The sequence below is a fragment of the Anastrepha ludens genome, chromosome 6 (genome assembly GCF_028408465.1).
Source record: "Anastrepha ludens isolate Willacy chromosome 6, idAnaLude1.1, whole genome shotgun sequence".
In the NCBI taxonomy this organism is placed as follows: domain Eukaryota; kingdom Metazoa; phylum Arthropoda; class Insecta; order Diptera; family Tephritidae; genus Anastrepha; species Anastrepha ludens.
In genome coordinates, this window is record NC_071502.1 from 57327046 (window position 1) to 57342122 (window position 15077).

The 15077-nt window shown below is 37.3% G+C and overlaps 2 protein-coding genes across 3 annotated transcripts in view; both read left to right on the forward strand.

The window, feature by feature from the left end:
* Positions 1-205: 205 nt before the first annotated feature.
* Positions 206-15077, forward strand: part of LOC128868709 (protein Atossa) — a 251576-nt gene continuing 236704 nt past the window's right edge. Inside the window, exons 1-2 of one of the 2 annotated variants that reach the window (XM_054111130.1) lie at positions 206-365; positions 956-1619. The gene's annotated coding sequence lies outside the window, so the exon portion shown is untranslated. Of the gene's footprint in view, positions 1620-15077 lie in introns of both variants that reach the window. The other variant, XM_054111129.1, reaches the window with a different exon arrangement.
* On the forward strand, positions 5189-5781 carry LOC128867078 (uncharacterized). Its single transcript, XM_054108174.1, has 2 exons — positions 5189-5572; positions 5635-5781. Exons 1-2 carry the CDS (start codon positions 5189-5191, stop codon positions 5653-5655), a joined length of 405 nt encoding a protein of 134 aa, XP_053964149.1. The 3' UTR covers positions 5656-5781.

A 15077-nucleotide genomic window follows, 5' to 3' on the forward strand; every position in this document is an offset into this window, starting at 1 on the left:
AATATTTTATCCCTAAAATATAACATTTTTTTTTTTATTAAAGTTCTAAATAAATATGGCAACTTTGTAAAAATCTAGTTTCTCACCTTACCTTTACTCCTTCTTAAAGGCATTGCCAGTACAGATTGAATTGATTTTTGCATACCATAGTTCGCCGGCTGCAATTGGCTGCAACCGAATTGAGAAGATTTGCTGGTGGCATAGATATTGGAAGTGACGTCGGTCGGTCGGGCGTTAGGAAAGTGGTCAAATGTGTTTAAACGGCAAATAAATAAAATTTACAATAATACAATAACGTCAAAAGAACTATAGATTGCAGGATAAATTGTGTGCAGTTGTGAATAAGTTGTTAGAGTTTGAGTTAGGTCAGTGGAAAAGTAGCCCGACCTCACTGCGATTCGTTTAAGTCATTAAGCCATTGTGGGCTGATTAGATGTACATATTCTTTTTATATTAAAACATTTATTGATTTGTCGTAGCCTTGCTTTCATCAATTGCAAATTTACAATAATAATAAATGAATGCCAACTTGGCACTATAGAATCGGGTGTGTAAATTGCTTTGCAGTGCCGAAGAGAACCTAAATAATATACATGGAATTCAAAAAGAAAGCCGTTAGAAAGTTATTAAGTGAAATAATGTAAAGTTGTTTAGCCGCTATTTACAGTAAAAATCGGTTTAGAATAATTTAAAGAAAACCCAATCGAAAAGAAGTTTCGGTCAATTGGCCGTGCTGGCAAACCGGTATGCATCGATGCACGGGGCAGCATAATTACGGGCAATGGCAATGTAATATTTTTCTTTTTAAGGAAACATCTATATTGCCTTCATTATAGATATTTGACTATTAATGCAATTTTCGGTAAATCGACTGTGAAAAATCGATGTGCTGCAATTTTCATTTCTTTTCTCATATTCGCCTACGTTCGCCACCATTTTTGTGTTTGATGTTTAGCAGCAGCAGCTACAGCAACAACGAAATAGCAAGAAAAAAGGAAAACAAAGCAACAAACCATAAACAGCTGCAGAGAACAGCTGTGCATTGCAAGAGAGTAGTTAATTGGAATAAAGAAAAAGAAACATTTGAACCAAAATAATAACAAACGTTATTAGAGCGCCACTCAGTATCAAGAAAAAACAAAAAAGTATCATTTGAAAGTGATTTTGAGCGCTGTTCATTTGCTTCCCAAATATAACGACTTGAGTTAACGGAAAACCAATTTTTCCAATTTAAATATTCAAAAACGCTTTGCATATTCATACTAATTTGCCAATAATTTGAGTTCAAGTTTAAAGGAAGATTCTGTTGGCAATTACGTTGTGTTCATTAGTTTTTGCAATTCCTGCAGTGTAAAAAAGAGCGCCTTATATATTTGTGATTTGAATACATAGAATAATTAAAAAAAAAATCCCTTGTGGCCTAAAAAATTAATATTAATTACAAGGTATCAGCTTAACGCTGCAGTGATATAAGCTCCATACATTAGCGTTCGTTTAATCCATACCGGAGGTGGAGCACTGCGTGTTTATAAGCTACGGAAATTTTCCAAAGTTCATCGAATATGTTTGTGCAATTTTTAAAGCAGTTATGTTGGAATATCGTTTAATTTTTGTGTTTGGTAAGTGCGCTAGTTATGCATAATTTTATGAAATATTAATGAAAAAAAATTACACTGCTGTTTATTCATTATTATGTGTAATCTTACATTAAATTATATAACTTGAAAATATAAACAAAAAACTGCAATTGGCCAAGCAGTTTGCCGTTTAAACAGAACATATGTTTTCGTCTTCTCTTAATTCGCCCACTACATTTAGATTTCGCTGCGTGCCAATGAAGTGAATTGTTGTGTTTTCTATTTCTTTTTCCAACGGTGACTCTCTCTCATGCTGAGAGTAACTCAGGCGAATTGCGGAAATCAGCTGTGGACGTCAATTCGAATTTGTTGATATTTGTTTGTTTACGATTACGAATACGGTTGCCACGTTCATTTTATTTGTTGAACCTGTGCAAAGCGGAAAATTAAATTACCATGATGATGACGTATTGAGTAAACTGTCACCGCACATAAGTTTATACTGTATTTGTAGTCTCCACTTTCGGTCTTAGTTTATCTCCGACCCGTCGACCGCTTGTTAAATGCTATGTAAGGTTTTTTGTATCTCAAAGTACTCGTACACATTTTTTCACCAAGGTGTACAAAATATAAAGGTAGTGACCATCACGGTATCGTTGTTCCGCTCGCAGTGAATTTGACAGAATGCTGTGTGCGTGACGTCATACTTATGCGATTATTCGTGTGTTGTTTGTGAAATTTTCTGCATTCAGATGGTGAAATAATTTAATAAAATAAATATTAATTAAAAAATATTCAACACTTTTACTAAAATTTAAAACATCCATAGTTCTCAAAAATGAAGTGGTTGGTTATGTTTTATTAGTACCGAATTAATAAGAAAAAGCTGTTACAAAAATATGCAACCACGTAATTTTTATTGAACTATTAGGACTTACGAGAAATCCTGTAAGGGTGATGCTTTAGTTTTGGCCAGCAGACATTTGAATTCGAATTCTTACTAAAGAATGTTGACCACACAGACAATTTGCGGACCACCTCTTCAGTCTTTGTAGAGTAGAGTAGATTGTTTCATGTTAATTAGTAGCGCGGACTTCAAGTGTCTTCACTACTGGCAAATGGAGAGTATCCTTACAATTGACGTAACTCTAGGATAGTTTTCTTAAAGCCTACCAATTGTTGACAAACTAAAATAAGTTTCTTTTTTCAAAGTGTGATAATGAAAGCAGCGGTTTCTGCAATCTGCTCCGTTCAATGTGCCCTAGCGTAATAATATAATACAACATGAAGCAATAATTGAAGGCCATCTTGAGCTACTTAATAAATACGTGATGTCCTCTTGGAAAAATTCTGGAGCAAATTCTAAATAAAATAAAATAAAAAATGCTCATAGAAATTAATAATTTTGCTAAAAAGTTAGCAGGTAATACTAACTTGCTGGGTAAACGAGAGCATTAAGTTTGTTCATGTCTCGAAACACAAAATGGAAAGATATGGCAAAGACAATATCCAAAATTCATACTTCAATTAACATAGGTCTTCTGAGAATATGTACATATATACATATTTATTTTAATGGAACTTTAATTTGTTATCACTAACTTACATACACTTGCCAGAAAAAGTATCCGGACACAAAGAAATGAAAGCAGCATTTTAGGAAAATCATTATAAAAAAAACTAAAACATTTTAAACTTTTATGAGAAATGTTTAGTCAGTAATTATTCTACAATTTCTGTACATTTTTTTCTAAGTACAGTACTATCTCGATAATCCGGACACCCTTAATGTTAGGGGTCGTCCGGATTATGGGGGTGCCCGGATTATAGATGATTTTTGTTTTTCAACTAAACGTTGTTTTTTTGAAATGAACATAACGCAATTCAGATATATGTATGTACATAAATAGTTTTATTAAATTTTTTTCAATATTTTTTAATTTCATACTTACATAATAATATGTACATCTGTACATAATCAAACATTTTTTTTATTTAATATAGTATGTACTATTTCATTTCACATTTAGTCGCGAATTTTCTAATGGCATCACGTTTCTTTTTTATGTCAAAAACAGTAGATTTGTTGACACCAAATTCTGTTTCAAACCATCTTAATGATTTTCCTTTATCAAGGAGATCTAAAATTTCACATTTTTTCTGAAGAGTAAGGGTTTTATGAGCCCTTTTATTAAATTTTCCACTGCTCATAATAATAATGTCCACTCAATTCAGTTTGTCACTAAAGAATAAACACAACGCGTGATTTAATTATGTTGTTGCATTTCGTATACATATATTGTTGTTAAAGTACCGCTATTTTACGAAAAACTCACAAAGCAAACTAAAAATTAAAATACATATGTATGTACATATTGCGAAGCAAATTTGAAAAATGTCCGGATTATAGAGTAAAAAATGTTAAACTGTCCGAATTATGCAGTTGTCCGGATTATAGATGTGACCGGACTACCGCGTGTCCGGATTATCGAGATAGTACTGTACATCTTTAATAATTAAATTTTCCAAAACAAAAACAAAAAACTTCACTTCATCGAAGCAGAAAAAGTTTCTATACGCAGTGGCATATTCATACCCAATAACGGTTTTATTTTAGTTTGTAATTGATTTTGCTGTGACTACATTACTTTGTAGTTATTTTTAACTTTTTATGTATAAGAAATAGTGATGACCCTCAAAACTAAGGAAATTAGTGTTGACGAGAGAAAAATTATCCTGTAACTTAGAAATGAAGGCAAATCTTTCTGCAAAATTGGGCAAATCATAAGAAGAAGTCACTCTTCTGTGCAGTATGTCGTACACACTTGCAATACAACTGGTTCAAGCAAGCTGACGATACGTGAGAAACGAATCGTATTGCAATCAGTGAAAAATAATCCTCGGCTTCTCAAATGTGTAAAAACATTTCAAATTCCTTTAGCAAGCATGTGCACGACGATACTGTACGTAAAATACTTAAAAAAGATGGGTATCGCGGTCGTGTAGCACGTAGAAAACCGTACATATCCGAAACCAACAGAAAAAAACGCATGGATTTTGTAAATGAATATGTTAACAAGCTTCAGAATTTTGGGAACGTGTTTTATTTTCGAATGAAAGTAAATATTGCATATTTGGCATGAAAGGAAGAAAACTAGTGTGGCGTAAGAGTGGTAGGCACTGCGCTCGAAAAAGAAAATCTTGTACCAATTGTGAAGCATGGCGGGTGAGGTGTGATGGTCTGCGGATGTATGGCGGCGCAAGGAGTTGGCAAACTTGTTTTTGTAGAGTCAACAATAGATCAATTTTCTTATTTAAATATTTTAAAGACTAGCATGATGCAAAGCTTTCAACAGTTGGAGATTGGGGTTGATTTCTGGTTTCAGCGTGATAATGATCTGAAGCATTCGGCATTCGTTTTTTTAGTTTAAATCTCACAAATCTTCGTTTGCTGACGTGTAAACACGTGTTTTCGGCTACTCAGTGTTTTTATTATAAATAATTGATAAATTGTGCAGTATTATCCGCAACTCTGTAATTAATGTGATTCTGTGTGCTACCTGTCGTAACTAACACCTGCATCTATTCTTCTACACTCTGTTCCTGTAATTATGGGACCAAAAAAGTTAAACGTAGAAGTGGCATACTGTGGCAAGTGCTCTGTAATTGTCCGCGAGGGAACATCTAGTATTCAATGCACAGATTGTCGTCTCTGGTTTCATCATAAATGTACCAATCTCTCAACCGCTGATTTTAGGAATCTGGCAAACCGTATTAAGAAAGGTGAAGCAGCCTGGCATTGCTATCCGTGCGAAAGTGAGGTTAGCGTCCGCACGTTCGACGATCTATTAGAGGAGGACGACAAACGGGATCCGATGGGCAATCTCGATAGTCTGCTGGATAAACACTTTGTGCGTTTCACCAAGCAGTATGAGCAAAAATTTGAGGCCTTTAGGTCCGAAATTACAAGCAATCTGGTAGACATCAGAGCAGAGGTTAGTAAGCTGTCCCAACAAAATGTTAACCTCTCCAATAAATGCTCAAAAATTGATGACAGGTTAACGTTAGTCGAGAATAAGATTAACTCCCATGTGAGCTTACCGGCATCCAATGAAGCAGTTTTCGTAGAGCTGAGCGAACGTAAACGCCGCGAGGCTAATGTCATTGCGTTCAACGTCCCTGAATCATCTAAAGCAACTGGAAAGGAGCGGTTGGAGGATGATAGATCAAGTCTGTCATCTATCCTGCCACCAGAGTTATCTTGTGACTCAACTGGCCTAAAACTTCGTAGACTGGGACGACACACACCAGGTCGTTCCCGTCCACTACTTGTAGTGACCCCAACTGCAACGGATGCAATCACCTTACTCAAAGGTAAGCCAGCTGATGGTAACACCACGATATCTTTCAAACCGGATCTCACTCCAACACAGCAGGAATATCTGAAGAGCTTACGCTCTGACCTTGCCTCCCTTGAGAAGAATGGTGATTTGAGCAAGACAATAAAATATGTGAATGGCATACCGAAAATAGTAACAAAGAATTTTCGTTCGATCAGAGAGGAGGAGGAAAGTGACAAATCTCACCGTCTACTACCAGAATGTTCGCGGTCTACGCACAAAACTCTGTGAATTTCTCAAAGCCACGTCAATTAGTCACTACGATATCATCTGCATCACCGAAACCTGGCTACAGCCCGCTATACATGACGGTGAAGTACTGGACCCCACTTACAACATCTATCGCAGAGATCGTAACCAGGCAACGAGTGGTTGTCAGCGTGGTGGAGGTGTGCTCATAGCTACAAAACGGCACATTCAAGTAGAATCGATTCAAATCAAGGAAAACAATATTGAGGAACTCTTTATTAAAATTAAGATTAACAATGGCAATCTTATTTTAGGCTGTGTCTATATACCGCCACATACCACGTACGAAGCCTATCACACGCACTTATCTGCTATTTCTTTTCTTTCCGATAGCTTCCAGAATGCCAGTCTATTGGTCCTTGGTGACTTCAACATGGCAAGTAGCTCACCCAGAAATGAATGCACGAGATTGTTATACGACAGCTACTCTACATCCGGATGCAAGCAATGCAATCGTGTATTCAATGAGCAGGGAAACTTACTCGACTATTGCTTCAGCAACACTGACACAATCCCGTATGGAACTGTTGCTCTGGTTCCTGAGGACAAGTATCACCCGGCCCTAGCCTGTCAGCTCAACTTCCAGCCTAGCTTAACACCGGTCGGTATCCCTAACTATGCTTTCAAGAAGGCGGACTATGTCAGCTTGAATGTCTTTTTTATGAGAACCAATTGGACAGATTTATACCAGCAAAAATCTGTTGATGATAAACTGCGTTGGCTCTACAACATTATTCAGGAAGGTGTTACCCAATTCGTGCCGGTTTACTTCAGCAAACCCAGTAGATCTCCCCCTTGGTTTTCTAGGGAATTAACTGAGAAAATCATCCTGAAAAAAGCAGCGCACGCACAGTATAAAAAACAGAAAACCAGGCGAAACTACACACTCTTTAGTAACCTGAGGCAAGAGTGCAAAAATCTCTGCAACAAGTGTTATAATGCGTATGTTGATAGGGTAGAAGGGTCACTGAAAGGTGATACCAAGGCGTTCTGGAAGTATATCAAGGATAAGAAGCGAGGAAACAGTGACATTCCAGCATCCATGGTCTGGGATAATCAATCAGCATCAAGTGGCGTAGAGATCAGTAACTTATTTGCACAGTTCTTTAAAAGCATATATGCACCGGTGTCTGACGATAGCGTAACCCTAGCACACTCACACCCTTACACGCAATCGGTAAACCTAAATGACTTTGAGGTTACCTTTGACAATGTCTTCAAGCAACTGAACTCCGTAGATCCTAGTAAAGGTGCGGGACCTGATGGCCTACCGAATGCCTTTCTTAAGAACTGCGCCAATGGCCTCTGTGAACCGCTGACACACATTTTCCAATCGTCTCTGCAGTGTGGTGTTTTTCCTACAGACTGGAAACTCTCGTACATCAGCCCCATTCATAAAGAAGGTCCAAAGAATACAGTCACGAATTATCGGCCAATCTGCATTCAGTCGGCCTTGGCTAAACTTTTTGAAAAGCTGATCCTACCAAAACTCTCTGCTGCTTTTGATCCAATCATTACCACAAGACAGCATGGTTTTATTAGTAGCCGTTCAACGTCAACTAACCTTTTCGCCTACACCAACTATCTACTGAACTCACTGAATACCAACACCTGTGTTCATAGCATCTATACTGACTTCAGAAAAGCGTTCGATCGAGTTGACCATGACATCTTGCTATACAAGCTCAGGAAATATGGAATCTGCGGCAAAGCGTTAGACTGGCTTAGGTCATATCTAGCTGGTAGGCACCTGCAGGTCAAAGTGGATGGCCACCTATCCGATGAATATGTGGCTAACTCGGGTGTTCCGCAAGGTTCTCACCTCGGTCCGATTCTTTTCAGCATATTCGTGAATGATATTGGTAACGACTTCAACTCGGAATACCTACTCTTTGCAGACGATCTTAAAGTTTATCGATCAATCACTAGTGTGCTGGATAGTCATCTACTACAACAGGACGTCGATAATCTCTCTGGCTGGTGTGCAAGGAACAAACTGGATCTCAACTTTAAAAAGTGTGCTGTGATGTGCTTCTCGAGATCGCGCACTCCCTTACCTGCAGTGTACACACTCAATGGTGATAAAATAAGGGAGGTGGATGACATCAAAGACCTCGGTGTCACGATTGACACAAAACTAACTTTCCACAAGCATATAGACGGAATAACTCAGAGAGCTTTTAAGATACTCGGTTTTATAACTAGGAATAGTAAGGACTTCAAGAATCCCTACTCCCTGATTTGTCTTTTCAAAACTCAAGTTCTTCCAATACTGGAGTACGGATCCATAATCTGGTCTCCATACACTGAAGCAGGCATTACTAGACTTGAAAGAGTGCAGCGTAAGCTCTGCAAGACCTTAGCCTTCCGACATTCATCATCAACCGCTTCAACTACAGAAGATATCTACATTCGGTACAACATCAACAGTCTGCGGGCTCGCCGACGCATAACTGATCTGGCGTTCTTCTATAAAATGGTAAATGGTATTATTGATGCCCCGGAAGTACGCAGCTCCTTCGAGCTTGCCCCGGCTGGTCTCACTCTTAGGAATAGTCGTCTACTGAAAACAGTCGCTACTTACAAAAGCTACGTCTATCACGGCCCGTGCAATAGAATAGCCATCAGTGTCAACTCACTTCATGGTGTTCTCGACTTCTATGGTGGAACCTACGATACTTTTCTGCGAAATGCCAAAAATATCATCCTATAGATTTTTCTCAAGAACCGTCTGGCCCATTTTCTTTATCATTGTATTACTAACCAGCCCTCTATAAATTCTGTTTCTGTACCCTCTTTTTATTTGTATGTATATTGCCGATTGGCGTTTGTTAAATAAATAAATAAATAATGTTAAGCTCTGGTTGCCGTATAACAGAAATCACCAATAACGCAAGAAAGCACGCCAAATATTCGATACCTTTTGTAAGTTTCTGTGGAAAGATTCAATATAAAGTATATACATACAAGACTGAAAAAAATCCAATGCTGTTCCCGTAGTTTGAAAGCTTGTGGAAGTATAACTCTCTTTGATTATATTTTATATTTATAGGCAATTCTCCTGCCTGGAGAGAAATAACTGGAGTACTGAGACAAAACTCTCATTTAATATGACTTAAGATCAAATACTCATTAGGATTTTTTTTTTTTTTTGAGAAAATAAAATGGGATCGTTTTGATTTTATAGTATGTTATTATTGATATCAAATAGTATGCAAAAACAGTTTTTTTACAAAGTTCTTGTAGTAGTGTGGCACCAAAGTAAGTGTCTTAAAAAAAAAAATAGGTGGCTTGTCAACAGGATTTTGGCTCTTCAAGACATCTGAAACGAAAAAGTTAAACTGATTATTATTCTGTAGGCTTGTCATTCTGGCAGGTGCTATAATGGGGAAATTGTTTTGAAAAATAACAAAGTGGCAGACTTTTGAAAAAAGGTATGTTTTCGGGTGAAAATGAGACTGTTAGCGATTTTCTTCTAAGTTAAGTTTCTGTTAGAAATTTTATTACTCATTTCGTTATACATCCTATGTATGTATGTAAAGGGTTTTTTTTTTTTAGAGGTTAGGTTTTCAAGTTGGCACTACTTTTTTCGTAGATGGTCTTTTTGTCAGCTGTCACTTGATTTATGCTCAGTTTGGTTTGCCATTTCATAATGAATAGACTTACACCTGAACAACGTTTGCAAATCATGCAAATTTATTACGAAAATAATGGTTCGGTTCGCGCGACGCATCACGAGAAAATTTTGAATGGGTATGTCAATAAGCAAAATTGTCGCATTTGGAGTGAACATAATCCACAAGCCATTGCTGAGACGCCGTTACATCCTCAAAAAGTCACTGTTTGGTGTGCTCTATGGGCAGAGGGAATCATTGGTCCATATTTCTTTAAAAATGAAGCCGGCCATAATGTTACAGTCAATGGAGAGCGCTATAGAGCCATGATTAATGACTTTTTCGTGCCTGAATTGGACGATGTTGATGTGGACGACCTTTGGTTCCAACAAGACGGCGCTACATGCCATACAGCCAACGCAACAATCGATTTATTGAAGGAAACTTTTGGTGAGCGCATTATCTCGCGCCGTGGACCTGTGGCGTTGCCTCCAAGATCGTGCGACTATTTCTTGTGGGGCTATGTGAAGTCGCTTGTCTACGCAGATAAGCCCGAGACGATTGACGTCTTGGAAGAGAATATTCGGCGCGTTATTGCTGACATACGGCCCCAATTGCTGCAAAAAGTGGTCGAAAATTGGGCCTCTCGGCTGGAATTTATTCGAGCCAGCCGCGGCGGCCACTTGCCCGAAATCATTTTTAAAACATAATGGCAAACCCTTATCTTTATAATAAAGCTAAATTCTTGGCCATAACATTAAATTATATACGTTTTATTTCATCTTGAAAACCTAACCTCTACAAAAAACACCCTTTATGTTGAAATAAAATGCAAATTATGTATGTATGTATGTATATCGAAAGCGAGTAATGAGTGCGTGCGTGTACTCGTGTGCCATCCGGCTACTGCTCGTACAATAAGGTGCCCTCGTAATGTGTAGGCCATCGAATAGGGAAGGAAGCCCACTTGCAATGCCAATAAAGTGCACATGAGCATAAAGAACGGAAGTGGTTGTTGCTATGTAGGAACAATAATGGCAAACATGCATGTGCATGGAAATGTGAAGGCTTATATGAGTTGTATGGGGGGGCATTATGACATTGTTGCTGCAATAGTTACCCTTCAATGTTGCTGCCATTTCATATGAAACCTTCACAAAACTAAGAAAAGCACCACTTGAGCATATTTGTAAATAAAAAAAAATTGTATCCTGTCCTAAATACTCTTAAGAGTATCTCCGAAAGTTTGTTAATAAAGGAATTTTATAAAATTTATTAAAGATGAATCAATAAGCATTATCTTCTTATTTTAGTCAGTGGGCTCTATACGTACATATGTTATGGGAACGACTCGACCAAGGAGATGCTTCCTGTAATTGAGCACAACAAACTGTTCAGCAAGTGGTTCTTGTTAGGATGCTACCGAAGGTTTTAGCCTTGTAGACACCTGCTTAAGCCAGAGCCGCCTCCCAGGCACGTCAGGAGACACCTCCTCAATTACGCCGACGAGATCCAGGACAAAACGAAGAGAAATGTGTATAGACAGACAATATACGACATTCATCGGGATACCGTCACCACCTTCCTATGCTCCCGACCTCCGATTACCGCAATCGGAGTCCAACCACCACCTACAGCAGATGTAGAGCTCCAGCTTCCCCGCGAGACCCGCGTAACACTGGCACAATTACGTTCTAGATATTATAGCAGGTTAAACTCCTACTTGTGTCCGGCATGTGAAGGCACGCCGCACGACACTAACCACCTTTTCACACACCCCTCTCCCTCTGGACCCAACCTGTCAAAACAGCATGTTTCCTGGTCTACCTTTAGATGAGTTAGACGAAGATAACCGGTGATACACACTATTCTGACAAAGCTTGTATCACTGCTACAACAACAGCAACAACAACCAATGGCCGTCTCTTCAGCAGCATTCCCCCAACAATTTACGGAGAATATTTTGTGCTGTTATAACAACAACCATCTCTTTTTGAACGCGATTCGATAAATGGATGGAAATATTATCTAAACTTTTGAAGGCTCTTCACATCTTCTCAACATTCTGTGAAAAGGTGACATCACTTGTAAACATTTGTTCGACTCAGAGTACTCTCACCGTATGTCACTGTCAACATTTTAAGTTTTTTAAGCACTTAATTTCATTTTTCTCACAAAGTTTGATGCAACTTCTTTGATCCATTTTTTTCGATAGCAGAAAATCGCCGAACACGGAAAACACTTGCCTTATTTATGCCTCTCACAAATAAATTAAACATGCCATATTGCTAAAACCATGAACTTATCTTCGAGATGAGTGTACCAACATAAAATATAATAATAATCGAAAGTCGAATGTACGTAGCCCGCGAAATTTGAAAGCTTCCGCTTATTTTTTGAACACACCTCGTATTTAATATAGGCCGAAGACTTCACAGTAGCAATTTTTTCATGAATTTCTTGAATTGTTTGATATTCCTTTTTTCCAAACTATTGCAGAAAGTGTGGCGGTCGAAATATTTAACAAAAACGACTTCTGTAAATCTGTTTAAGTTTCTGCTACTCGAACCTTGAAGGTTTTTTTCTTAAAAGAGTGGTCGTACCTCTACTAATTGATAAGAAATGCACGGTCGTTTTTTTGAAAACTCGCCATACTCAGCTCTTATGAAAGTGTAAGTATTAGTCTTTGATGTGCTATTTTATGAATAGAAACATTTCGATTCTCTAAATAAATTATAATAGGCTTTTGAGGTGTAGAAACTTGTTTTTGCCTAGGCATAGTTTGATAGGCCTATTAAAATTCGTCTTAAAAGTCTATTCTGCATAATATTTGAAATATTTTAAATATTACATTGCCAAAAGTGATTAACGTTCCCCGTAATCGGTATTCTGGTGCACTGGTAACACTATCAACAAAGTGAAACACCAAGAATCCTAGAATACAATATTGCGCGATCCAAGGCCGTGACATCAGTACAGAATCAAAACAAAAGAATGAAAGAGGAAAAATAAGTGAAAGCGTGTGAAAATAAAGACAAACTGCATTTGGAGTCCATATTATCTTTCGAGCCATCACAGTTTAACACTCGTTACTTTATTTGTTTTAAACTCTTTGTTTGTTTTGTTAATTTAAAACTCAAAATATTCATTGGATATTTATGAGCAAGTAACTTGCACACAAATGTTTGTTTATTTTCTGTGTTAACGCCACTAAAAACAGCCGATTCTCGTAAATTCGCCAAGAACAAAGTAGCAACTCTGTGGAGGGCGACACCTTTGTATTCTCTACATCGTTCACCATAGGGTGCAGAAAATATTTCTTAATGCATCAGTTGCGAAAATTGTCATGGTTGCATATTTCAAGGCGCACTAGTTAACAGTTTGGCAGCATGTGGAGTGCATTTTTGCGAAATGACCTACGGAGAATTTTGAAGTTTTATGTTTGAAACTTGCTACTTATGTGGGCCACAAACGGAAAACAAATCCAAAATGTTTATATTGTGTGGTATTTATTTGTGCATGAAAAGAAGGGAAGAAAATAAGAGGAAGAAAATGCGATCAATTTGGCTGCAGGTCTGCTAAATGTTGCCATTTGTCCGCTCATGTGCACACTTCAAAATTTCAAATGAAATGAGAAAAATCGTCAAATTTGCCACACACACGCAACCGTTTGCAAGTTGACAAAAATGTTGGTCAATTTTCGATTTACACGTTATTTTGACCAGTTTTGACTATTTCAGTTGTTTTTTGATTTTCATAATTTTGTTTTAAGACATAGCTTGGTTGCTTTCGCCCCACATTTCTGCAATGGTTTGAATAGTTTTTGACGTAAGTTTTGGTAAGAATCGATGGACTTTTGTTGTTGTTGTAGCAGCATAGTTACATATGGGGAATGCTGTTGGAGTGACAGTCCATGATCGGATATAAATCCGGGCCATTTTACAACAAGATTATAAAAATTGTGCAAATTTTCAAACTTTTTAATCAGAATTAAAAAAGTTGTGTTCGCTGTTTTATAGCCCTTTAAATTTTAGTTTAAAGTTTAAGTCTAAAATGGCTGAAAATTTGCATGGATTTTTCATAATTCTTTCGCTTAGTAGATGTTAGGCCTTCATTGTATGGATGAAATGTGAATGTGTATTTAATAGTGTCATTTGGTTTTGCATTTTAATGATATTCTACACTTAAACAAGTTGCATGGAATGCTGCATTAATAATGTTGCTGCAACTTTGTTGCTAACAAATAATTTTAGATTGCCCAAGAAAGTCATTCTGACTGCCTTTTTAGTTTCAACTAGAAAAACAATTACAGTGCACTCGCGGTAACTCGAATAGCCGCTAAGTCGAACGACGTGCTAACTCGAACACATTTTTCCCCTATTGACTTCTTTGTAACTCGAACAATAAAAAAGCGCTATAACTCGAACAAAAAAACAAATTTATTTGTACACACATTCTTTTCAAACATGTATATTTTGTACATAGATACATATGTAATAGTATATGTATATAAATTATATGTATACTAGAGTATTGTCCATATGAATATTTCGGCGTTAATATCCCGTTAGTTTTCTGGGAACAACATCTTGCATTGACCAAATTGCTTTAAATTTGTCATTTGTAGTATATCAGTGCACGTGAGTAATGGATCGTAAAAGGTTGAAGTGTTTAACATTAAAAGAGAGGGCTGAAGTCCTTAACAAAATTAAACGTGGACGTAGTGTTACTTCTCTAGCGAAGGAATATGGGGTAGCCAAGTCCACCATAAGTCTTATAAAAAAGAAAGATAAGGCAATTTATGGCTTGCACTAACTACCGGCAACCATAAGCTTAAACTTCTCGTTATTGACAAAGCAAGAAATCCTCGAGTTTTCAAAAATTTTAACTGTCCGGTGGAGTACAAAAATTCCAAATCAGCCTGGATGACTTCGGCGATTTTCAAAGACTGGTTTCATAATTCGTTCGTGCCGCAGGTAAAATCCAGATTAATTAAAACAATTGTTTTAACCAAGTTAAATGACTTTAATATTTAGGTAAGAAAAAATTTGAAAGATGGGGACTACCTGAGAAGGCTCTTCTTCTAATTGATAATGCCCCATCACATCCCAAAGAAATCGAATTAAAGTCCGAGGATGGTTTAATTTTAACTATGTTTATGCCGCCGAATGTGACACCATTGATCCAGCCAATGGACCAAAATGTAATTCGTATAACGAAACTATACTACAGAAATT